The sequence below is a fragment of the Cyclopterus lumpus genome, chromosome 15 (assembly GCF_009769545.1).
Source record: "Cyclopterus lumpus isolate fCycLum1 chromosome 15, fCycLum1.pri, whole genome shotgun sequence".
Classification (NCBI taxonomy): Eukaryota; Metazoa; Chordata; class Actinopteri; order Perciformes; family Cyclopteridae; genus Cyclopterus; species Cyclopterus lumpus.
Window position 1 is genome coordinate 489,686 of NC_046980.1, and position 22,503 is coordinate 512,188.

Here is a 22,503-nt window from a genome sequence, read left to right on the forward strand (position 1 = left end):
GTGTGTAGTGATGGGGGGGGACTGGAATTGCACCATAGATTCCTTAGTGGACAGAACAGGAGAGGAACCTCACCTCCAGTCATCTACCACTTTGTCACAGGTGATTGCGGAGTCGGGTGTAGTGGACGTTTGGAGGGTCAAACATCCCAGGGCTAGGCAGTACACATGGGTGAAGGTGTTGGATGGGAACATCAGGGCAGCCAGGCTAGACAGGGTTTACATTTCACATAGTTTTAGCAACAGATTATTAAACAGTCACATTCACCCAGTAGGATTCACCGACCATCACTTAGTCACTTTAGATGTGCACACCTCACCAACCACCAAGGGTAGTTCTCACTGGCACTTTAACACTCAGGTGCTTCAGGACAGTGATTTCTGTCAAAAGTTTGAGGCTTTCTGGGGGATCTGGAGAGGGAAGAAGAGCGATTTTGAGTCCCTGAGTCAGTGGTGGGATGTAGGAAAGGCACACATACGTGTCTTTGTTCAACAATACACAAGTCACTCCACAGTAAGAGTCAGAAGGCTCATTGAGGATCTAGGGAATGAGATCAGGGCTTTAGAGCACAGTTTATTCACTAACACCAGCACAGACACTCACAGGCTTCAGCAGAAGAAGCAACAGCTAGGTTCTTTTTTACGAGAACGAGCTAAGGGGGCTTTGGTCAGGTCAAGGTTCACCAGTGTTAGGGACATGGATGCTCCGACTTCCTACTTCTTCAACCTGGAGAAGTCCGTCTCTCGGACCAAACAGATGGTGTCTCTTCGCCTCCCTGATGGTGTGATGACGACTGACCCGGCCGAAATGAGACAGCATGCTGTAAGTTTCTACAGTGCCCTCTTCAGGAAGGAGGATAACCGCAGAGAGAGTGTTGACGAGCTGCTTCAAGACCTTCCTCAGCTGGGTCCCGAGGACAGAGCTGTCCTGGATGCCAGCATCTCCCTGGAGGAGCTGACCACTGCTGTGGGTCAAATGGCTGCTGGAAGAGCTCCTGGACTGGACGGGCTGCCTGCAGATTTCTATAAGCACTTCTGGAAGTGTTTGGGAGCCGACCTGTGGGAGGTGCTGCAGGAGTGTGCCCGGACAGGCCTGTTACCGGCAACATGTCGGCATGCAGTGCTGTCACTGTTACCCAAAAAAGGGGATTTGTCCCTTCTTAAAAACTGGAGGCCGGTGGCGTTGTTATGCACGGACTATAAACTCCTTTCCAAGGTGCTCACTAACCGGCTCAAGAACTTTCTAGAGACTATAATCCACAGAGACCAGTCTTACTGCGTACCGGACAGGTCCATCATGGACAACATTTTTCTCATGAGAGACCTTTTGGATCTTTGTAAACTGTATAATGTTGATGTTGGTGTTGTATCATTAGATCAAGAAAAGGCGTTTGATCGGGTCGATCATGTTTTTCTTTTTTCCACTTTAAGGGCTTTTGGTTTTGGTGAAGGGTTTGTGTCACTGTTGGGTTTGATGTACAAGGAAGCGTCTTGCTTGGTGAAGGTGGGGGGTGCGCTGAGCTGTCCAGTCCAGGTCCAGAGAGGTATTAGACAGGGATGTCCTATCTCTGGACAGTTATATTCTATTGCCATTGAACCCCTTCTACACAGGTTGAGATCCCGTCTGTCAGGACTCATGTTGCCTGGGCTGCCTCAGCGGCCCTCCCTGGCGGTGTCAGCATATGCTGATGATATTAATGTGTTCGTCAAAGACCAGAGGGATGTCGATGTTCTAGGGAGCAGTTTAGCTTTGTATGAGAGGGCATCTTCAGCAAAGGTAAACTGGGGGAAGAGTGAAGCTTTGCAGGTTGGGCAGTGGTTAAACAAAGAAACACCAAAACTACCAGGAAGCATTAGATGGGGAAGGCAGGGCTTGAAGGTTTTGGGTGTTTTCTTGGGTACAGAGGAGTTCCAGAGACAGAACTGGGAGGGTGCTATGGAGAGAGTGTGTACCAGACTGTCTAAGTGGAAATGGCTGCTACCTCAGCTCTCTTACAGGGGGAGGGTCCTAATTGTCAATAACTTGGTTGCCTCGACCCTTTGGCACAGACTTGTAGTCCTACCTCCACCACAGGGCCTGATCGAGAGAATCCAGAGGGCAGTTGTGGACTTTTTCTGGTCCGGGCTTCACTGGCTGAGGTCTGCGGTGCTGTACCTGCCGGTCCAGGAGGGAGGACAGGGCCTGGTGGACATTGCATCCCGCATAACAGCCTTCAGACTGCAGACGGCTCAGAGGCTGTTGTACAGCTTCGGCCTGCCATGGACTGACACTGCCTGTGTGCTGCTGAGGAAGGCTGGACGGTTAGGGTATGATAAGCACCTATTTCTACTTCAGCCCCAGTCAGTAGACCTAACTGGTCTGACACCGTTCTACCAGTCCGTCCTACAGGCATGGCAGGTGTTTACAGTTCACCGGAGAGCTGTGACGACACCAGGGATGTGGCTCTTTGAGGAGCCGCTGTTTGGGAGCAGCTATGTCTCATCCCAGGTCCTGACGTCAGCCAGCCTGAGATCCAGACTGAGAGAGGCCGGCTGTGTGAAGCTGGGTCATCTAATGAAGACCTCCATCTCTCAGCTTGCGGAACTGACCAACATCCAGTCCAGCAGGCTGCTGCTCAGGCTGGTGGAGGAGGTCTGTGCTTCTCTGCCAGAAGCCCTCAGAGCGTTTGTTGGGGACCCCACAGTATCTGACCAATGGGACGATGAGTGTGAGTATGTCTTCCCACCCCTGGTTGTCTGTCCTGCGGTTGGACAGTGGAAGGAGGAGGAGGACATCCTTCTGTCTCTAAAGACACCCCAGCTGGGGGAATTTGAGACTCTGGGGAGTAAAGCAACGTACCAGGTCAGTGTGAAGGTCTCTAACTTGCGTTCTCTGGCAGGGGTGAGGGTGTCGAGGTGGGCCGAGTTTTTTGGCACGGGATCCTCCCCACGGGGCAGTTGGCGGTCCCTGTACAAACCCCCTGTAGACAAACGGACAGGAGACCTCCAGTGGAGGATTGTACATGGAGCCATAGCTATGAAAAGGTATCTGGTGCACCTCGATCCTGGCGCAGGGGACGGCTGTCCAGGTGTCTCTCTCTCTCACACCAGGTGTCTCTCTCTCTCTCTCTCACACCAGGTGTCTCTCTCTCTCACACCAGGTATCTCTCTCTCTCACACCAGGTGTCTCTCTCTCACACCTGGTGTCTCTCTCTCTCTCTCACCAGGTGTCTCTCTCTCTAACACCAGGTATCTCTCTCTCTCTCTCTCACCAGGTGTCTCTCTCTCTCTCTCTCACCAGGTGTCTCTCTCTCTCACCAGGTGTCTCTCTCTCTCTCTCTCACCAGGTATCTCTCTCTCTCACACCAGGTGTCTCTCTCTCTCTCTCTCACACCAGGTGTCTCTCTCTCTCACACCAGGTGTCTCTCTCTCTCTCACACCAGGTGTCTCTCTCTCTCACACCAGGTGTCTCTCTCTCTCTCGCACCAGGTGTCTCTCTCTCTCTCTCTGTCTGAGCGTGAGGTCGGAGGTTGGGAGCGGTGTTTTTTCCCGTGTTTTTTCCCGTGTGTCTCGTAGTGAGTGTAGATCAGTGTATGTGTCGGTGTTGAGTGGGGTACTGTGTGCACGAGGGGGGTTTGGTGGGTTGAGTGTGGGTGTTTGTGAGCCGCCGGCGCGCGCTAACGACGTGCTAACGGCGGGCTAGCGGGGAGCTAGCGGCGGGCGTGCTAGCGGAGTTAGCACGCCAAAATGGACTTAAGTTGGCTCACACGCAGACACGGGATTCGGCTTATGCCGGTATTCCCGTGCACGGTGGAGGACTGCAGTCTGGCGGTGGGGGAGGTGGTGGGCTACAGCAGCGTGAAGTCCGCTGCCCGCATGAACAAAGCTGTGGTCTTGTTCTTGGACAGCATCATTAAGGTCAACACGGTGGTGGAGAGCGGGGTCGTGGTGTTCAGCACACACGTCCCCGTCTCTCCCCTGGTCACGGCGGCGGTGAGGGTGACGGTGGCGAACGTGCCGCCGTTCGTGAAGGACGAGGTACTGGTGGGGGAGCTGTCGAAGCACGGGAGGGTCACCTCCCAGGTGAGGAAGATGTCCTCTGGGAGTAGCTCTCCACTACTAAAGCACGTGGTGTCACACAGGAGGCAATGCTTCATGCTGCTTCATGGCAGGAGCGAGGACTTGGACATCACCTTCACGGTGAGAGCTGATAACTCTCTTTTTATCATTTATGCAAAAACTGACAATATGAAGTGTTTTAACTGTGGGAGGGAAGGGCATCAGAGCAGGGCCTGTCCTCGGAGGAAGGCTGGTGGACAGGACGACACCAGGGGGGACCCCAAAGACGGAGAGGACACGGAGGGGGGTCGGGAGCAGCAACAGGAGGAGGCAGGTGGGGTGAAGCAGGTGACCACAGAGCGGGGAAGTGGGGGGAAGCAGGTGAGCACAGAGAGGGGAAGTGGAGGGAAGCAGGTGAACACAGAAGGGGCAGAGGTGGGGCAGCAGGAGGAAGAAGAAGAGGAAGGGGCTGAGATGGGTCAGCAGCAGGAGGAAGAGGAAGAAGGGGCTGAGATGGGTCAGCAGCAGGAGGAGGGAGAGGAAGAAGAAGGGGCTGAGATGGCCCAGGAAATGGAGGGGGAGAGGGCAGGTGTAGTACTGCAGGTGGAAGAAAAGGGGGCAGGGGCGGCCCAGGGGGGGGCACATATTCAGGAGGACAGCCAGGGGTGCACTGGAGGACAGGTGGAGGTGGGTAGGGGGCAGGAAGGAGGAGGGAATGAAAAGTGTGGGCAGGTCATGGAAGGAGAAAGTGAGGTGGAAATGGCGGAGGGTGAGGAGAAGCTTCATCCTCTGAAGAGGAAGGCCGGGGGGGACGAGGAAGGCTCGCAAAAAAAAAGGGACCTGTGGGCCAAGGGTATGAGTCTGAGTCCAGTATGGACGACTACTCTGTGGCAGAGAGTGGGTCCTCTGATGACACTGAATGTGAGAGGGAATATAGTCTGGCCAGGCTGAAATATTTCCTCAAGGACACGAAGAATAGGAAGTGTGAAGTGGAGAAGCACTTCACCGATCTGCCGAAGCTGATTCTATCTATCCGGCTTCATATGAAGAACAAGACAAGGAGAGGTTTTACACGCCAGGAGATTTATAGGCTTCAGAAGATCAGGACGGTGGTGAATAAAGGGCTGAAGGAGGAGGCTGACAGCCAAGCACAGGAGGCCGGAGATCCGGAGGAGCAGCCCGGAGGAGCAGCACGGAGGAGCAGCCCGGACGAGCAGCACGGAGGAGCAGTCCAGAAGAGCGGCCCTGAGGAGCAGCACGGAGGAGCAGTCCAGAAGAGCGGCCCTGAGGAGCAGCACGGAGGAGCAGTCCAGAAGAGCGGCCCTGAGGAGTGACCCTCAGGCGCAACCCTGAGGAGCGACTCAGCCCAGAGGAGGAGAAACCTGGACTATGACATTTAAACGGGGTCTCAGGACCACCAGCGGACAGAAGCGTTGCGTTTGTTTTTTTTGGTTGTTTTTGTTGTTTGATTTAGTTTTGAAGTAAGTGCAATGTTCTGTTTGTTTGTTCGTTTTTTTATGTAAAATAAAGGTTTTCTAAAAATCAAATCTCTCTCTCACCAGGTGTCTCTCTCTCTCTCACCAGGTGTCTCTCTCTCTCTCTCACCAGGTGTCTCTCTCTCTCTCTCTCACACCAGGTATCTCTCTCTCTCACACCAGGTGTCTCTCTCTCTCTCACCAGGTATCTCTCTCTCTCACCAGGTGTCTCTCTCTCACACCAGGTATCTCTCTCTCTCACACCAGGTGTCTCTCTCTCTCACACCAGGTGTCTCTCTCTCTCTCACACCAGGTGTCTCTCTCTCTCTCACCAGGTGTCTCTCTCTCTCACACCAGGTATCTCTCTCTCTCACACCAGGTATCTCTCTCTCTCACACCAGGTGTCTCTCTCTCTCTCACCAGGTATCTCTCTCTCTCTCACCAGGTGTCTCTCTCTCACACCAGGTATCTCTCTCTCTCACACCAGGTGTCTCTCTCTCTCACACCAGGTGTCTCTCTCTCTCTCACCAGGTGTCTCTCTCTCTCTCACCAGGTGTCTCTCTCTCTCACACCAGGTGTCTCTCTCTCTCTCACCAGGTGTCTCTCTCTCTCTCACCAGGTGTCTCTCTCTCTCTCTCACCAGGTGTCTCTCTCTCTCTCACCAGGTGTCTCTCTCTCTCTCTCACCAGGTGTCTCTCTCTCACACCAGGTGTCTCTCTCTCTCTCACACCTGGTGTCTCTCTCTCTCTCTCTCTCACCAGGTGTCTCTCTCTCTCTCACACCTGGTGTCTCTCTCTCTCTCTCTCTCACCAGGTGTCTCTCTCTCTCTCACACCAGGTGTCTCTCTCTCTCTCTCTCACACCAGGTGTCTCTCTCTCTCAAACCAGGTATCTCTCTCTCTCACACCAGGTGTCTCTCTCTCACACCTGGTGTCTCTCTCTCTCTCTCTCACCAGGTGTCTCTCTCTCACACCAGGTGTCTCTCTCTCTCTCTCTCACCAGGTGTCTCTCTCTCTCTCTCTCACCAGGTGTCTCTCTCTCTCACCAGGTGTCTCTCTCTCTCTCTCACCAGGTATCTCTCTCTCTCACACCAGGTGTATCTCTCTCTCTCTCTCACCAGGTGTCTCTCTCTCTCTCTCTCTCACCAGGTATCTCTCTCTCTCTCACCAGGTGTCTCTCTCTCTCTCACCAGGTGTCTCTCTCTCTCACCAGGTGTCTCTCTCTCTCTCACCAGGTGTCTCTCTCTCTCACCAGGTATCTCTCTCTCTCACACCAGGTGTATCTCTCTCTCTCTCTCACCAGGTGTCTCTCTCTCTCACCAGGTATCTCTCTCTCTCACCAGGTGTCTCTCTCTCTCACACCAGGTGTGTCTCTCTCTTTCTCTCATATGTTTTATTGTCATGAATGTTGCAACAACAATATTGCCAAAGCACCAAGACATATCAACACAACTAATATACAATTAATATGAATAATAAGACATAACTAACTACAGTGAAAGAAAGCACAGTTGTGTTTCTTGGGCGTCCCAAGACAAACACACTTATTTCTGTATATTTATCACATTTTCGGAGGAAGTGCATCTCTGTCTCAACAGCTAGCAGTTAGCTTAGCTTCAGCGGGCCTGAGAGCTAGCTTCTAGCTCCGCTCTAACGGTCCTGATGAAAGTCATATAAAATACCGCTCCAGAGCCGCCATGTTGGATCACACCGAGGCGCTGAAGCCAGCAGCTCACCTTCTCCTTCTTGGCTTTGTTGGGCATTGTGTGTGCGGTGCAGGGCTCAGGTTCTCCACCGAGGCTCCGTGATGTTCTTCCCCGGGACACGGACGCTGTCACTCGGTCTGTTTCGGCTCCCTGCGCCCGTTCCCGGCTATCCTGCCTAGCAACGCGTGAAGGGATTTTTCTGATTGGCTGGCTGTGAGTTTAGTGATGAGGGTACTGACCAGCAACTAAACACCTTCAAGTTATAATACCACACTGTAGAAACATAATATAATACTAATAATTACAGTAGAACAGTATTAAAATATACTAAACGGTGTAATACAGTAAAAGCACAATAGTTACCTCTCAGTTGTACAGTAAAGAGTACAATATGTACCTGAGATGTAGTACAGTAAACGTACTGAGGTGGTGGAGAAGTAGGAAGTACCTCAGTACGACTAAAGTACAGTATGTTAGCACAAGTACATGATAATAATCCAGACACAAAGCTGCGGTTGTTTCTGCACTAACTTTTATTAAAACTACTTGAAGCAACAGATTCACGGAGACGAGTTTGGTTCCTCACATCAGCACTGATTTCAGATCAGTGCGCCAAACACAGACCTGCTGCACTTCTCTAGGAATCAGATCCTGGATCTGCAGTCAACACACAAACCAACAACTGAGCTGCTTTTGGTCCGACTGGTTTTAAAAGAAGAGCAATAAACAAGTAGAAAACAAGAGAACACTTCAGGAGGAGGCGGTCAGATATCAGCTCAGTCAAACCCACAAACATTGGTGTACAACATGTGTTTTTTATGTGGCTCACAAACTAAAAAGGTTAACTGAAGAGAAAATAGTATCCAGTAATTTACATGAAAGATTAGAGGAACATCTGAAAAAATAAATCACATTAAGAAACTTAGAACTCTTTAGTAAGTATTCATGGGCTTCTTGTTTTCAATAAAAGATTGCCGGTCTGGACGCCCTGGACTCTAGAGAAGACGGACAACAAAGTTTCCTAAATGTCAAACTAGTGCTTCAAACGGATAAAGGTCAGAGTCTTAAAAGTCTCAAGTCTGTCAGCGTCTTTCACTGCCTTCAAGTCCAGTCGATTATTGATCAGAGACTTCCTGGTTTTGAGGTCAGCTGCTACTCAAAGTTAAAATCATAATCAAAGTCCAGAGAAGTCATGTCTGTGGGGAGGCCCAGGGTCTCAGGGGTGATCTCCATCATCGGAAGGTCCTGCTCGCTGGGCGTCGCCTCCTCCAGCAGCAACCCAGAGCCGGGATCGGATGAGTCCAGCCCCTTGGAGTCCGAAGCTGCAGAGTCAAAATCTCCTGAAGCCAGCTCAGGCTCGGACTGGCTCTGCTGCTGGCGGGTCTGGTATCTGGTTTGAGATCTAGTTTGCCGGACGGCGCGGGGGGCAGGAGGGGTTCTCTTTGTCGGAGTAGCCTTACCTCTAGTTTTGGGGCCTGGCTTGGGAGGATGTTCTGGAGCCATGTCAGGATGGGTCTCTAGATGGAGCAGGGGCTGGATGTCCTGGTCTGGTTGGGGGTCTGTGTGGATTTGAGGGGCCAGATTGGCCGGGGACAGAGTTTGAGGTGTTGGTTGCCTCTCAGCAGGCTTGGTTTGGGACTGAGATTTAGGAGTCCAGGACTGGTTTTGGGGTGCACTCTGAGCCTCAGACTGGGCTGGTGGATTCAGTCTTGGCTGTGTTTCAGATTGAACCACCTCAGGTGGTGGAGTTGGGGATGACTGCAAGGACCAAACAGATTCAATCTGAATGACTGGCTCTGGCCGGGTTTGGGGACTTTGTGACTCTGGTTGTAGGGATTTGCATACCTCAGATGGAGGTTGGGACTGAGTTAGAAGCAGAGGTTGTGGTTTTGGTGCTTGCGTGGTAGGAAGCTGACTTCTACTGGTGCTGCTCCCGCCAGGGCTGTTGTCCGTTGCTGGTTTGGTTATGGAGGAGGCGCCTGATTGGCCAACCCTGTTGTAAAAGATGTTGAATAAGTCCTGGGCTTTAGCTGCAGCCAGGTTACTCTTAAGTTTATCAGACTTATGAGGTCCGTCGCCGATGTTCATGAAAGGTGGAGGCTTGACAAAAACCATATGAGTTTGCTCATCCTCAGGGACGCCGGGAGCTGCCACGTCGGACACAATCTTTACCATTGTTGGCTGTGCCAGTTTAGCCACAGATGGTGCAGGCTTTGCCTCGATTGGTGCAGGGTTACAACCTGGCGGCGCAGGGTTACAACCTGGCGGCGCAGGGTTACAACCTGGCGGCGCAGGGTTACAACCTGGCGGCGCAGGGTTACAACCTGGCGGCGCAGGGTTACGAACTGGCGGCGCAGGGTTACGAACTGGCGGCGCAGGGTTACGAACTGGCGGCGCAGGGTTACGAACTGGCGGCGCAGGGTTACAACCTGGTGGCGCAGGGTTACAACCTGGCGGCGCAGGGTTACAACCTGGCGGCGCAGGGTTACAACCTGGCGGCGCAGGGTTACAAACTGGCGGCGCAGGGTTACAAACTGGCGGCGCAGGGTTACAACCTGGCGGCGCAGGGTTACAAACTGGTGGCGCAGAGTTAGCCTCCAATGGTTCAAGTTTAGCCTTCAAGGGTGCAGGTCTTGACACCGGAGGTGGAGGCATTGCTTCGTCGGATGTCCCAGGTGCACCAATTAATGGCTGTGGTTTATTTTCCAGCAGTGCATTCTGGGCATTAAGAGCCCTTGTGAGACCGTCGCAGAATAAGGGTTGTTCTTTGGGAGCAGGTCCTGTGTTTTGGGGTCTAATGGACAGGAAGGTATTCAGAGGGGCGGGTTTACCCATCATGGCGGTTTTCCTCAGAACTGCAGCAGGTGCAGGGAGGTTCGGCCGGATCCTTCCCCGGTTGGCACGGTTGAACACCCAAGGAGGCGTGGTGTTTTGGCCCCCCAGCTTGTGGGCGATCTCCTTGGCAACGGCCATAGATTTAGCAAAAGAATCCTCAGACGAGACCGGGTTCTGCTTCGTAGCCGCTTCGTCTTCTTTGATGAACTCCGCGGCAACTTTCTCTGCCTCTTTCGCCAGAATACTCTCCTTCTTCTTCCACGTGAACTTCCCAAATGAAGGAGTCGCGGTCACAGCCGGAGGCGGCGGTTTGCCGGTTTCCAGACTCTGCTTGCGAAGCTTTGCCCTCATGGCCGGACTGGGTCCACAGAGGATTTTGGGCGGGTCGTAGGGCTTCGGCGGAGGTTCGGGCTTGTTGATATCCGTTTTCCCTGGCTCAAGCTTTTTGAAAGCCTCTTTCTCAGCCTTAAGTTTCCCTTCGTCATGTTTGGATCTGAAATCTGAATATAGACCATATTTGTATTCGTCGTCTCGCGAGCCGTATTTGGGACGGCTGTCATACCGACCCTCTTCATCCCTGCGATACCGGTACCGACATTCCTCTTCTCTGTATTTGTGTCTGTCGTCGTCGTCTTTCCTGCTGTGTTTACCCCTCTCCTCTTCTTCTCGGCTGGAGCGGTATTTATCATCCTTCTTGCTGCTTTTAAACTTGTCTTCCTCATCTTTCTTGCTGTACAAAGGCCTCTCCTCTTCCAGGCTTTTGGCATTCTTAAATTCTTCCTCTTTCTTGCTCGGCTTCTCCTCGTCTTCCTCCTTTTTAATTTTCTCCTCCTTCTGAACCGCGTCAGACTCTTCCTTCTTTTTGTCCTTGTCCCTTTTCTCCTTTTTGTGTTTGGCCTTTTCGTCCTTGTTGCTTTTGTCTTCGTCCTCGTGTTTGCGTTTCTTCCCACTGGCCTCGGAGGCCAGTCCGGCCTGCCGGTCCAGGTTCCTCCTCTGTTCATACAAAGGGTTCTCGTACATCTGTTTCTGGGGAAGGAGGCGTTGCAACAGAAAGACAAGAGAGTGAGAAAATACTTCTGACCAGAAAATCAAATCAATAACTGAATAATAAAGAAATGTGGATTATTATCTCCCAAAATAATCAAAAAGAACCAATAAGAGTATCGATCAGAGTTCTAGTAGCTATAAAATACTAACGGTATCCATTCCACATGCATGAGCTCCTGCAGAGCAAAGGGGCTTAAATACCTTGTATTTCTCGTTGTGAGCGTGAGTGGTGACGTGCTCCTCTGCACAGATGGCGTCTCCATAAAACTGTTTACACAGCAGGCAGAAGAACCCTCGGACAGGCAGCAAGAACTCCGAACCTGCAGCGAGACACACGCAGCCCGTTTCAACCACACGGCGGCAATAAAGTGAACGGCCAATCATGTTTACCTGGTGGACGTGTCCGTTTGCACACCCTGTCAGAGAGGTGACATGTGATTATACAACAGGTGGAGTAAATAAGCTTTCCAGAGGTTACTGCAGAACGCTACGTTTACAGCAGCCTGAAACACTAATGAACCGACATCAGAGACGTCTCCTCTGTGGCTCCGTGAGAGGCTTTGTCTCTCAGCACTGTTTTCATTAAGAGACATCCACCTGGAAGCAGAAGATGGCTAACAACATTCAGGGGCTCGAACACCGGCATCATCGGGACAGAAAGCAGCGCAGAGAGGACGCTTCATGGAAGTGACGGATGTGCACCGACACCTACCTTTGGCTGGTTTGGTCAGCTTCTCTTCCGACAGAAGATTCTTGCTGATTTTAGTGGGCGTGGAAGCCCAGGGCCGGTCGTAGGGGTCCAGAGTCTGAGGAACCAAAGAGAGGAGTTACGCCTGGAGGAGCATAGAACGTGTCTAAATGTAGAACGTGTCTTTACCAACAGCTGAACAGGAAGAGAAGCTCAGATTTAAACATCAGTAGAACAGCTGATGAATAACTAAAGACATAAAAACAAACCTTTCGGTGCGTCTTGCTGTGCAAGTGTGTGAAATAATCAAACATGGACCCAGAGGTGACGTTACAGTTTTTGCACCAGTGATTTCCAGCGTCATAGTACTCAAACGGCTCCGGGGGCGGAGTCGGGGCGTCGGCAGGCGGCTCGTCTGGAGACGCTCTTAACGCCGCCGCCGCAGTCTGCTTAGAAACAAAGATGGAGGACCGTCAACATTGCGGGATGAGTGGACAGTCAGGATTCACTCAAACTAAAGCTCTTGGAATGTAAAGGTTTCTCACCTGCAGCGAGCTCCGGCTCAGAGTCGTCACTCAACACGAGAGAATCCGGCAGTCGCTTTGATATCGATCAGAACGTCTAACTCCCTTTACGGTTCTCATTAAGCTTTCTGTCATCACGGACACCCTTTGAGCTATCTATGTTCAAACAAGATCAGGCAATCTTGATCATTCAGACCACCGGTTCTTTAATCAGGTAAACTACCGTCAATAAACCTCAACACTTCCTGCAGAAACGCTTCACATTAAAAGGCTTTTAATGTGAAAAAACTACAGTAGAGTAGACGAGTTTCTACTGCAACAAACATGAAGCTGAACTCACGATAGATCAGGTGACCTGCTTGTTATCACAGTAACAGAATCAGAGATGAAGCTTCACTGTTTATTTATTATCTGAGTATTTAGCTGTACATCAGCTAAATGAAGCCCTAGCTATGATTCAGTAGTACTTCCTGTTGTACCTCCTCTGCAGTTGGTTCGTACCTTTATGGAGGAGCTGCTGGCGGCCTGCCGGCCCTCAGGGCTCCTCTGCGCTTCACATTTCTTCTTCTCTGGCGGCTCGTCCTCCTGGTCCTCCGGCAGTTTGGCGGCCCTGCGCGGCCGGTCGGACGGGATCAGGCCGAGGATGAGTGCTATCTTCTCGATCTCGTTGCGTTTCTTCTCGGCGGCCTCGTGCTCTTTGCGCAGGTTGGAGATCTGAGCCATGACCTCCTCCTGCAGGTGGCTGATCTCCTGCAACAGGGGGTCTTTGTGGCCGCCCTTCTCCCGCCGCTTCTTCCTCAGGAGCTCCCCTGAAAAACACAGCCGTCAGCCGTACGCGTCTCCAGGAGAACGAAGGCGGAGCGGCGGCGTGAACTCACCTTGTTGCTTCCTGAGCCTCTCCAGCTCCTTCATCAGGTACTCCTTCTTCTTCATCCGGACGTCTCGCTCCTGCTTCAGCTTCTCTCGCTCCTCCAGAACCTGAACACAGCAAACAAACAGGAACTCAGTCAGGTTTCTCCCCGTTTTAGCCGCGCTAACGGGACATCGCGAGCGGAGGTGAGACCTTTTGTTTCTGGCTCTCGTTGTTCTGCTCCTCAGACACTCTGCTGGCGGTTCCCTTCTCCCCGCCCGGAACCGAAGTGTCCATCGAACCTGACGAGCAACAAGCCAGAGTTACTAACCGCACACGACCGGGTTAAACACAAGCTGGACTTTAATACTCCACCGACCTTTGGCCCCTGGCTCAGGGGCTTTGCTGTAGGGGTGTTTGTATGGCAGAGTGGGGGGTAACTCGTCTGGGCCGGTTTGGGGGGGCAAGGCCATGTTGGGGGGCGGGTACATGGGCGGCCACTGCTGGTGCATGTAGGGAAGGTAGTTTCCATATTGGCTGTAACCCGGTGGGGGGAAGTTGGGGGGCATCATGCCGTGGACCTGTGAGGGGGGGTAGGGGGGAATGGGCACCCTGGGGTGAGCGAGGAGGAGGTTGGGGTCGGGGGTTTGAGGCGGCAGCTCTTTGTGTGGTGGTGGCGCGGCGACACTCTGCCCGGCGACTGGCTCTTTGATGTCTTTGTGAGATTTAGGCGGTGCCGAGCTCCTCCTGCTGCCGCCGTCACTGCTTGAGCTGCCCTCCCGGCCGCGGCTCCGGCTGCTGCTGCTGGAGCTGCTGCGGCTCCGCCTCCTGCGGCCCTGGCTGCCGTTCGAGCTGCCAGAGGAGTACCGCCTGCCGTGCATCTTCGGAGGCGGCTTGTTACCGTGGAGGCGCTCTTTGGTCCTGGCAGCCATCTTGCTGATCTCGGTCACGCCCAGGTCCAGGCCGATGGTCTTCAGCAGGTCCTGGATCTTCTCATACTCCTCCAGTGCCTGGCGCTCGCCCTCCTCCAGCGGCTCCATCCCCGGCGGTAAGGCGGAGTTCAGCACCTGGACCGTTATGTTCTGGTCGGGGCTGATGGAGGACCGGCTCGCATATCGCACCTCCACATCGCCCGCGGTGGGAGGGGCCTGAAGGTGAGTTGAGGCCCCTGGCAGGAGGCCGTATGTCTGTGCGATAGCCTGCTTCTGTGGGGGGTAGTCTCCGTACAGCGTCTCCTCCGTTACTTCTCCGTACAGATCCAGCCCTTGGTGTCGGATGGGCTCGGACGCCGGCGGAGGTTTGGGCTCCTCCGAATCTCCGTACAGGAACTTCTCCTCGTCGTCGATGTCGTCCGCCTTCTCCTGCGCCTTGGCCCCCGCCGGCCCCCCCAGGAGGTGGAGGATCTCTTTGATTTCGGCATCGAGACCGACGCGGTGAGCCATCTGGGGGTCGGACCGAAGCTCCGACAGCATGGAGGCCACCATGTGAGGCTCCATGCCCTTCACGGCCTGCAGCAGCTGGTCGGCCACCCGGGAAATGTTGGAGGCCTCTGGACCTCGAGGGGAGTCAGTGGTCTGGAACACAGAGACATATTTTAGTTCTAGGTTTAGTGTGTTGTTGTTGTTGTTGTTGTTGTGTGTCTCACCCTGAGTGACGGCGAGTCCTCGGAGTCGTTGCGTTTCTTCAGGATGGACTTTGTCGGCAGACTCAGCATCTCCTCCAGCTCCTTCCGGCGCCGGGCCGTCTCCAGCTCTCTGAACTCTTTCCTGGACTTCTCGTCGCTGTCGTCTCTGCTGCTGGAGCTCGAGCTGCTGCTGCTGCTCGCACTGCGGCTCCTCCGTCTGCTCGCACTGCGCGCGTGACTCCGCCCTCTGGACCTGCTGCGGAGACGGCTCTTGGCCCGGCTCCGGTCCGGACTGCGGCTCTTCCCCCGGCTCCGGCCCCGGCTCCGGCTCGGACTGCGGCTCCTGCTCCGGCCCCGGCTCTTTCCCCTGCTCCGGACCGGACTGCGGCTCTTGCTCCGGCTCTGGCTCCGGCCCCGGCTCTTTCCCCTGCTCCGGACCGGACTGCGGCTCTTGCTCCGGCCCGGGCTCCAGGTCCGACTCTGGTCCGGACTGCGGCTCTGGCTGCGGGGCCGGCTCTTGCTCCTCATCTGACTCTTGCTCCTCACCTGACTCTTGGCCCGGCTCCGTTCGGAACTCCGGCTGCGAGGCCGGCTCCGGCCCCGGCTCCGGCTCCGCTCGTACTCGGGTCGAGGCGGGTAGTCTCTGTACGGGAACACTAGAGTTAACACATCTCCATCCTCCGCCCGATGAGCCAAAAAGTCCTTTTTCACAAGTACCTGTCATGATGGCGTGAGGGGGCGGAGCCAGATGGTCCGGTCAGCTCGTTTCCAACAGTGATGACCAGGTTATGGTCGATGGGACCAGATCCTCGGGGGGACGGAGACCTCTGCAACACAGGAACACGCGGTTACCTTTTTTTAACGTGTAAATATATATAATAATAATGCATTGAATTTATATAGCGCTTCTCATGATACTCAAAGACACTTCACATAATTATAACATCCTAAAAGCTCAAAATAAATAAATAAGAAGAACTAAAATACAGGTAAAACAAATAGGGACTTTCTCAGTCACTCGGACCCTAATAAATAAAAAATAATAAGAACATGGAGCAAACAATCACACTTTAAAAGCAGTTCTGAACAGGTGGGTTTTGATTTGTGATTTGAATAAGGAAAGATCAGTGCAGTCTGATGGGTTTGGGGAGAGAGTTCCAGAGGGAGGGGGCAGATATGGAGAAGGCTCTGTCACCCCACGTCCGGTGCCTGGTCCTATGTGGGATGGACAGGAGATCATCAGAGGAGATGGAGTGTGGTGGTGGAGCAGGTCTGAGGTAGGAGGGGGCCTGATGGAGTGTGGTGGTGGAGCAGGTCTGAGGTAGGAGGGGGCCTGATGGAGTGTGGTGGTGGAGCAGGTCTGTGAGGTAGGAGGGGGCCTGATGGAGTGTGGTGGTGGAGCAGGTCTATGAGGTAGGAGGGGGCCTGATGGAGTGTGGTGGTGGAGCAGGTCTGAGGTAGGAGGGGGCCTGATGGAGTGTGGTGGTGGAGCAGGTCTGTGAGGTAGGAGGGGGCCTGATGGAGTGTGGTGGTGGAGCAGGTCTGTGAGGTAGGAGGGGGCCTGATGGAGTGTGGTGGTGGAGCAGGTCTGAGGTAGGAGGGGGCCTGATGGAGTGTGGTGGTGGAGCAGGTCTGTGAGGTAGGAGGGGGCCTGATGGAGTGTGGTGGTGGAGCAGGTCTATGAGGTAGGAGGGGGCCTGATGGAGTGTGGTGGTGGAGCAGGTCTGAGGTAGGAGGGGGCCTGATGGAGTGTGGTGGTGGAGCAGGTATGTGAGGTAGGAGGGGGCCTGATGGAGTGTGGTGGTGGAGCAGGTCTGTGAGGTAGGAGGGGGCCTGATGGAGTGTGGTGGTGGAGCAGGTCTGTGAGGTAGGAGGGGGCCTGATGGAGTGTGGTGGTGGAGCAGGTCTGAGGTAGGAGGGGGCCTGATAGAGTGTGGTGGTGGAGCAGGTCTGTGAGGTAGGAGGGGGCCTGATGGAGTGTGGTGGTGGAGCAGGTCTGAGGTAGGAGGGGGCCTGATGGAGTGTGGTGGTGGAGCAGGTCTGAGGTAGGAGGGGGCCTGATGGAGTGTGGTGGTGGAGCAGGTCTGTGAGGTAGGAGGGGGCCTGGTGGAGTGTGGTGGTGGAGCAGGTCTGAGGTAGGAGGGGGCCTGATGGAGTGTGGTGGTGGAGCAGGTCTGAGGTAGGAGGGGGCCTGATGGAGTGTGGTGGTGGAGCAGGTCTGTGAGGTAGGAGGGGGCCTGGTGGAGTGTGGTGGTGGAGCAGGTCTGTGAGGTAGGAGGGGGCCTGAAGGAATGTGGTGGTGGAGCAGGTCTGAGGTAGGAGGGGGCCTGAAGGAGTGTGGTGGTGGAGCAGGTCTGTGAGGTAGGAGGGGGCCTGATGGAGTGTGGTGGTGGAGCAGGTCTGAGGTAGGAGGGGGCCTGATGGAGTGTGGTGGTGGAGCAGGTCTGTGAGGTAGGAGGGGGCCTGATGGAGTGTGGTGGTGGAGCAGGTCTGTGAGGTAGGAGGGGGCCTGATGGAGTGTGGTGGTGGAGCAGGTCTGAGGTAGGAGGGGGCCTGATGGAGTGTGGTGGTGGAGCAGGTCTGAGGTAGGAGGGGGCCTGATGGAGTGTTGTGGTGGAGCAGGTCTGAGGTAGGAGGGGGCCTGAAGGAGTGTGGTGGTGGAGCAGGTCTGAGGTAGGAGGGGGCCTGATGGAGTGTGGTGGTGGAGCAGGTCTGTGAGGTAGGAGGGGGCCTGATGGAGTGTGGTGGTGGAGCAGGTCTGAGGTAGGAGGGGGCCTGATGGAGTGTGGTGGTGGAGCAGGTCTGTGAGGTAGGAGGGGGCCTGATGGAGTGTGGTGGTGGAGCAGGTCTGTGAGGTAGGAGGGGGCCTGATGGAGTGTGGTGGTGGAGCAGGTCTGAGGTAGGAGGGGGCCTGATGGAGTGTGGTGGTGGAGCAGGTCTGAGGTAGGAGGGGGCCTGATGGAGTGTGGTGGTGGAGCAGGTCTGTGAGGTAGGAGGGGGCCTGATGGAGTGTGGTGGTGGAGCAGGTCTGTGAGGTAGGAGGGGGCCTGATGGAGTGTGGTGGTGGAGCAGGTCTGAGGTAGGAGGGGGCCTGATGGAGTGTGGTGGTGGAGCAGGTCTGAGGTAGGAGGGGGCCTGATGGAGTGTGGTGGTGGAGCAGGTCTGTGAGGTAGGAGGGGGCCTGATGGAGTGTGGTGGTGGAGCAGGTCTGAGGTAGGAGGGGGCCTGATGGAGTGTGGTGGTGGAGCAGGTCTGAGGTAGGAGGGGGCCTGATGGAGTGTGGTGGTGGAGCAGGTCTGTGAGGTAGGAGGGGGCCTGATGGAGTGTGGTGGTGGAGCAGGTCTGTGAGGTAGGAGGGGGCCTGATTCTGGAGGGCTTTGTGAGTGAGGAGAAGGATTTTGTATTGGATCCGTTGTGGGACGGGGAGCCAGTGAAGGTTCTGGACAACAGGGGTCTGGGAGTGGGTGAGCAGGCGAGCAGCAGAGTTCTGGATGTATTGGAGTTTGTTTAGGATTTTGGAAGATGTGCCATAAAGAATATTGTTGCAATAGTCAATTCTGGAGGTGATGAAGGCGTGGATTAAAGTTTCAGCAGCAGATGAGGAAGTGATGGGCGGAGATGGGCTGAGATGTTTTTTAGGTGGAAGAAGGAGGTTCTGGTGATTTGTTTGATGTGATGTTCAAATGAGAGGTTGCTGTCAAACATGACTCCGAGGTTGAAGATGTGAGGGGAGGGAGACAGAGTGGAGTTATCGATGGTGAGGCAGAAGTTGTGAGATTTGGGGCCGATGATGATCATATCTGATTTATCACAGTTGAGTTTGAGAAAGTTGGTTTGCATCCATGATTTAATGTCAGTGAGGCAGTTGGTCGGAGTGGAGTGAGTCGTAGTGGTAATGGCCTTTGTGGAGATGTAGAGCTGGACATCATCAGCGTAGCAGTGGAAGAGGAGACCGTGATGACGTATGATGTTACCAAGAGGGAGCAGGTAGAGGATGAACAGAAGAGGACCAAGCACCGAACCCTGGGGGACGCCCTGAGACAGAGGAGCAGTGGAGGAGGTGCAGTTGATGCTGATGAATTGTTGAAAGTTATATACTTAACTAACGGTTAACTAAGCACTAGTAACTCATCTCATTAGTCCTTAATCATTTATAAAGTATGAACCCCATAATAGTCGAGAATAAGATATTTAGTGTTAATGTTAAAGCTGTATAATATAAACAATAAATTCAGTGCTTACTCATAATCAACTAATGTAGTTATTATAGTGGGAGAACTGGACCTCATGGGGATCAGGAGGGTCCTAATTAGGAGGACTGATGAGGACTCACCTCTCTAGGAGGACCACCATGAGGACCCACCTCTCTAGGAAGACCACCATGAGGACCCACCTCTCTAGGAGGACTACCATGAGGACTCACCTCTCTAGGAGGACCACCATGAGGACTCACCTCTCTAGGAGGACCACCATGAGGACTCACCTCTCTAGGAAGACCACCATGAGGACTCACCTCTCTAGGAAGACCACCATGAGGACTCATGAGGACTCACCTCTCTAGGAAGACCACCATGAGGACTCACCACTATAGGAGGACCACCATGAGGACTCACCTCTCTAGGAGGACCACCATGAGGACTCACCTCTCTAGGAGGACCACCATGAGGACCCACCTCTCTAGGAAGACCACCATGAGGACTCACCTCTCTAGGAGGACCACCATGAGGACCCACCTCTCTAGGAGGACTCACCTCTCTAGGAAGACCACCATGAGGACTCACCTCTCTAGGAGGACCACCATGAGGACTCACCTCTCTAGGAAGACCACCATGAGGACTCACTTCTCTAGGAGGACTCATGAGGACTCACCTCTCTAGGAAGACCACCATGAGGACTCACCTCTCTAGGAGGACCACCATGAGGACACACCTCTCTAGGAAGACCACCATGAGGACTCATGAGGACTCACCTCTCTAGGAAGACCACCATGAGGACTCACCTCTCTAGGAGGACTCATGAGGACTCACCTCTCTAGGAAGACCACCATGAGGACTCACCTCTCTAGGAGGACTCACCTCTCTAGGAAGACCACCATGAGGACTCACCTCTCTAGGAGGACCACCATGAGGACTCACCTCTCTAGGAGGACTCACCTCTCTAGGAAGACCACCATGAGGACTCACCTCTCTAGGAAGACCACCATGAGGACTCACCTCTCTAGGAAGACCACCATGAGGACTCACCTCTCTAGGAGGACCACCATGAGGACTCACCTCTCTAGGAAAACCACCATGAGGACTCACCTCTCTAGGAGGACTCACCTCTCTAGGAAGACCACCATGAGGACTCACCTCTCTAGGAGGACCACCATGAGGACTCACCTCTCTAGGAGGACTCATGAGGACTCACCTCTCTAGGAGGACCACCATGAGGACTCACCTCTCTAGGAGGACCACCATGAGGACCCCCTGCCCAATACTCCCCGCCTCGGTGGCTCCCGGACCCGGGGGACGGGTACCTCCTGCGAGGCGGGGAGCGGCGGTAGGAGTCGGGGTGGAACGGAGGCCGGGCCCGAGTCCGGTCGTCTCGGTAGTCCGGGACGGGATGGGACTTCTGAGGCGGACCTCGGCCCTCCAGCTGCGGCCGGTAGCCTCCTCTCGGGGGGGGGGGGCCGCCCGCGGTACATCTCCGGTTTCCCGTCTTCAACCAGCGGAAGCTTCCGGTATGAAATGTATAAATAAATGTATTAATATATAAACTTTAACCCTTTGAACTAAACGACGAGTCGATTAAACAGATTCTCAGCTCCTCGTCTTCTTCTACGGAACTGAAGCAGGCTCTTCTTCTACGGAGCTGAAGCGGGCTCTTCTTCTACGGATACAAACACAGTCACTGCAGCGCTGCTGCCCCCTTCAGCAACCACGTGGAACCTCAGGAATCTTCTTCTACGGTTAGAACTAAACTCACTGCAGCGGCCCCCTTTGGGGACACGCGGAACTGAAGCCATTGACCACTAAGTATAAATAAATAAACACAGAAATTAATAAATACAAGTTGATAACTAAACAGGACATAAACATGTTTTTCATCGTCATTCATTTATTCCTGTATTTATTCATACATTTATTTATGCATTAATATTTAATTCATTTTTCATCCTCCATATAAGGTTACATCTTATGCATTTCATCTGCTGCAGATTACAAACAATTGGACATTTTAAAAATTATTATTTTTTTTTTAAAGTTTATTTAAAGGTTCTTTTCAATCAACTCTGTGACTGACAGGCCAAGAACAGCTACTAAGGGGACCTTGTGCTGGGATGGTTTTACAGTCATTACCTGCTCAACACTGGCTCACTCAACAATAAAAGCCTCATTCTGAATGAATTCATAACGGAGAGTAACCTTGACGTCCTCTGCCTCACTGAAACATGGCATAAACCCCTGGACTATTTCTCCTTAAACCAGACCACCCCCACAGGATTCCCATACATAGATACACCTCGTCCTAAGGGGCAGGGAGGTGGTGTTGCTGCTGTTTACAGGGAGGACATTAAAACAACCACCATTCCTGCAATTCATTCTTTTGAACATCTTGCTTTCAAACTCTGGTCCCACTCCTCTGGTCTCTGCTGTTATCTACCGCCCCCCCCCCAAGCCAAACCCCTTCTTTCTCTCTGACTTCTCAGATTTCCTGACCCAGCTATGTGCCATCTCACCTGCCATTCTCCTCATATGTGATTTTAACATCCATATTGTCTGCATTTTTTCATCTACGTAACATTTAAAAAATCAGGCACATCTTGTCTCAAAAAGATGCAGAAAAGCTGGTTCACACGTTTGTTACTTCCAGACTAGATTACTGCAACTCCTTATTATCAGGCTGCTCTAATAAGTCTCTTAAGTCCCTCCAGTTGATCCAGAATGCTGCAGCTCGTGTACTCACAAAAACTAAGAAAAGAGATCACATGACTCCTGTATTAGCTGCTCTGCACTGGCTCCCTGTAAAATCAAGAATCACATTTAAAATTCTTCTACTCACCTACAAAGCCTTGATTGGTGATGCACCATCATATCTTCCAGGAAAAGGATCTCCCACCCACGACCTGACTATTAACTTCAACAACTCAGTGCTGGTTCCGACTCCGACTGCCAGGAACCTCGGAGTGACATCTGTCAGTCACCTGTCAGTCAACTCTCCCTGACTGCCAACATTACCACAATAACACGCTCCTGTAGGTACATGCTGTACAACATCAGGAGAATACGACCTCTTCTCACTCAGAAGGCGGCACAGCTTCTGGTCCAGGTTCTGGTCCAGGCTCTGGTCCAGGCTCTGGTCCAGGTTCTTGTCCAGGCTCTGGTCCAGGTTCTGGTCCAGGCTCTGGTCCAGGTTCTTGTCCAGGCTCTGGTCCAGGTTCTGGTCCAGGCTCTGGTCCAGGCTCTGATCATCTCACGTCTAGACTACTGTAACTCCTCCTTCAGGTCTACCTGCTAATGCCATTCGACCTCTACAGCTCATCCAGAATGCAGCTGCTCGTCTGGTCTTCAACCTAAATTTACCCACAATCCTCAGCTCCTCCGCGACCTTCACTGGTTACCGGTGGCTGCAGCATCCGCTTCAAAACATTGGTACTTGGGTACCGTGATGTGAACAGATCGGGTCCGGTCTACACCCAGGACATGGTCTAACCTCACACCAGGACATGGTCTAACCTC

General features: G+C 53.4%; 2 protein-coding genes across 9 annotated transcripts in view; both read right to left on the reverse strand.

Annotated features, from left to right (window-relative positions):
- The window catches only part of ppp2r5d (protein phosphatase 2, regulatory subunit B', delta), a 42,957-nt gene extending 35,570 nt beyond the window's left edge, over positions 1-7,387 (reverse strand). Inside the window, exon 1 of one of the 3 annotated variants that reach the window (XR_004611164.1) lies at positions 7,245-7,366. Coding sequence is in view for 2 of the 3 variants with exons in the window: in XM_034552194.1 (XP_034408085.1) it covers positions 7,245-7,271 (27 nt within the window). In the remaining variant the exon portion in view is untranslated. Of the gene's footprint in view, positions 1-7,244 lie in introns of all 3 variants that reach the window. The other 2 variants (XM_034552194.1, XM_034552197.1) reach the window with 2 other exon arrangements.
- A 337-nt stretch (positions 7,388-7,724) lies between these two features.
- Positions 7,725-20,661, reverse strand: znf318 (zinc finger protein 318). Of its 6 annotated transcripts, XM_034552255.1 has the most exons (13): positions 19,534-19,755; positions 19,116-19,295; positions 15,500-15,609; positions 14,804-15,425; positions 13,538-14,732; positions 13,372-13,460; positions 13,187-13,286; positions 12,810-13,117; positions 12,054-12,233; positions 11,809-11,902; positions 11,298-11,416; positions 9,497-11,075; positions 7,725-9,454 (listed from the first exon to the last, which is right to left on the reverse strand). In XM_034552255.1, exons 1-13 carry the CDS (start codon positions 19,639-19,641, stop codon positions 8,367-8,369), a joined length of 5,772 nt encoding a protein of 1,923 aa, XP_034408146.1. In that variant the 5' UTR covers positions 19,642-19,755; the 3' UTR covers positions 7,725-8,366. The 6 variants fall into 6 exon arrangements, with proteins under 6 accessions (XP_034408146.1, XP_034408147.1, XP_034408145.1 ...); XM_034552256.1 differs by lacking the exons at positions 19,116-19,295; positions 19,534-19,755 and adding exons at positions 18,757-18,817; positions 20,222-20,347 and having other exon boundaries at positions 7,725-11,075; XM_034552254.1 differs by having other exon boundaries at positions 7,725-11,075; positions 12,054-12,230.
- Between the last annotated feature and the right edge of the window lie 1,842 nt (positions 20,662-22,503).

Coding starts and splice junctions, on each gene's coding strand:
- znf318 (XM_034552253.1), bottom strand. CDS start 19,641: ATGAGTCCTCCTAGAGAAGTGAGTCCTCATGGTGGTCTTCCTAGAGAG. Junction 14,733..14,803: donor AGGACTCGCCGTCACTCAGG/GTGAGACACACA, acceptor TCTGTGTTCCAG/ACCACTGACTCCCCTCGAGG. Junction 13,118..13,186: donor GAGGCTCAGGAAGCAACAAG/GTGAGTTCACGC, acceptor TGTGTTTTTCAG/GGGAGCTCCTGAGGAAGAAG.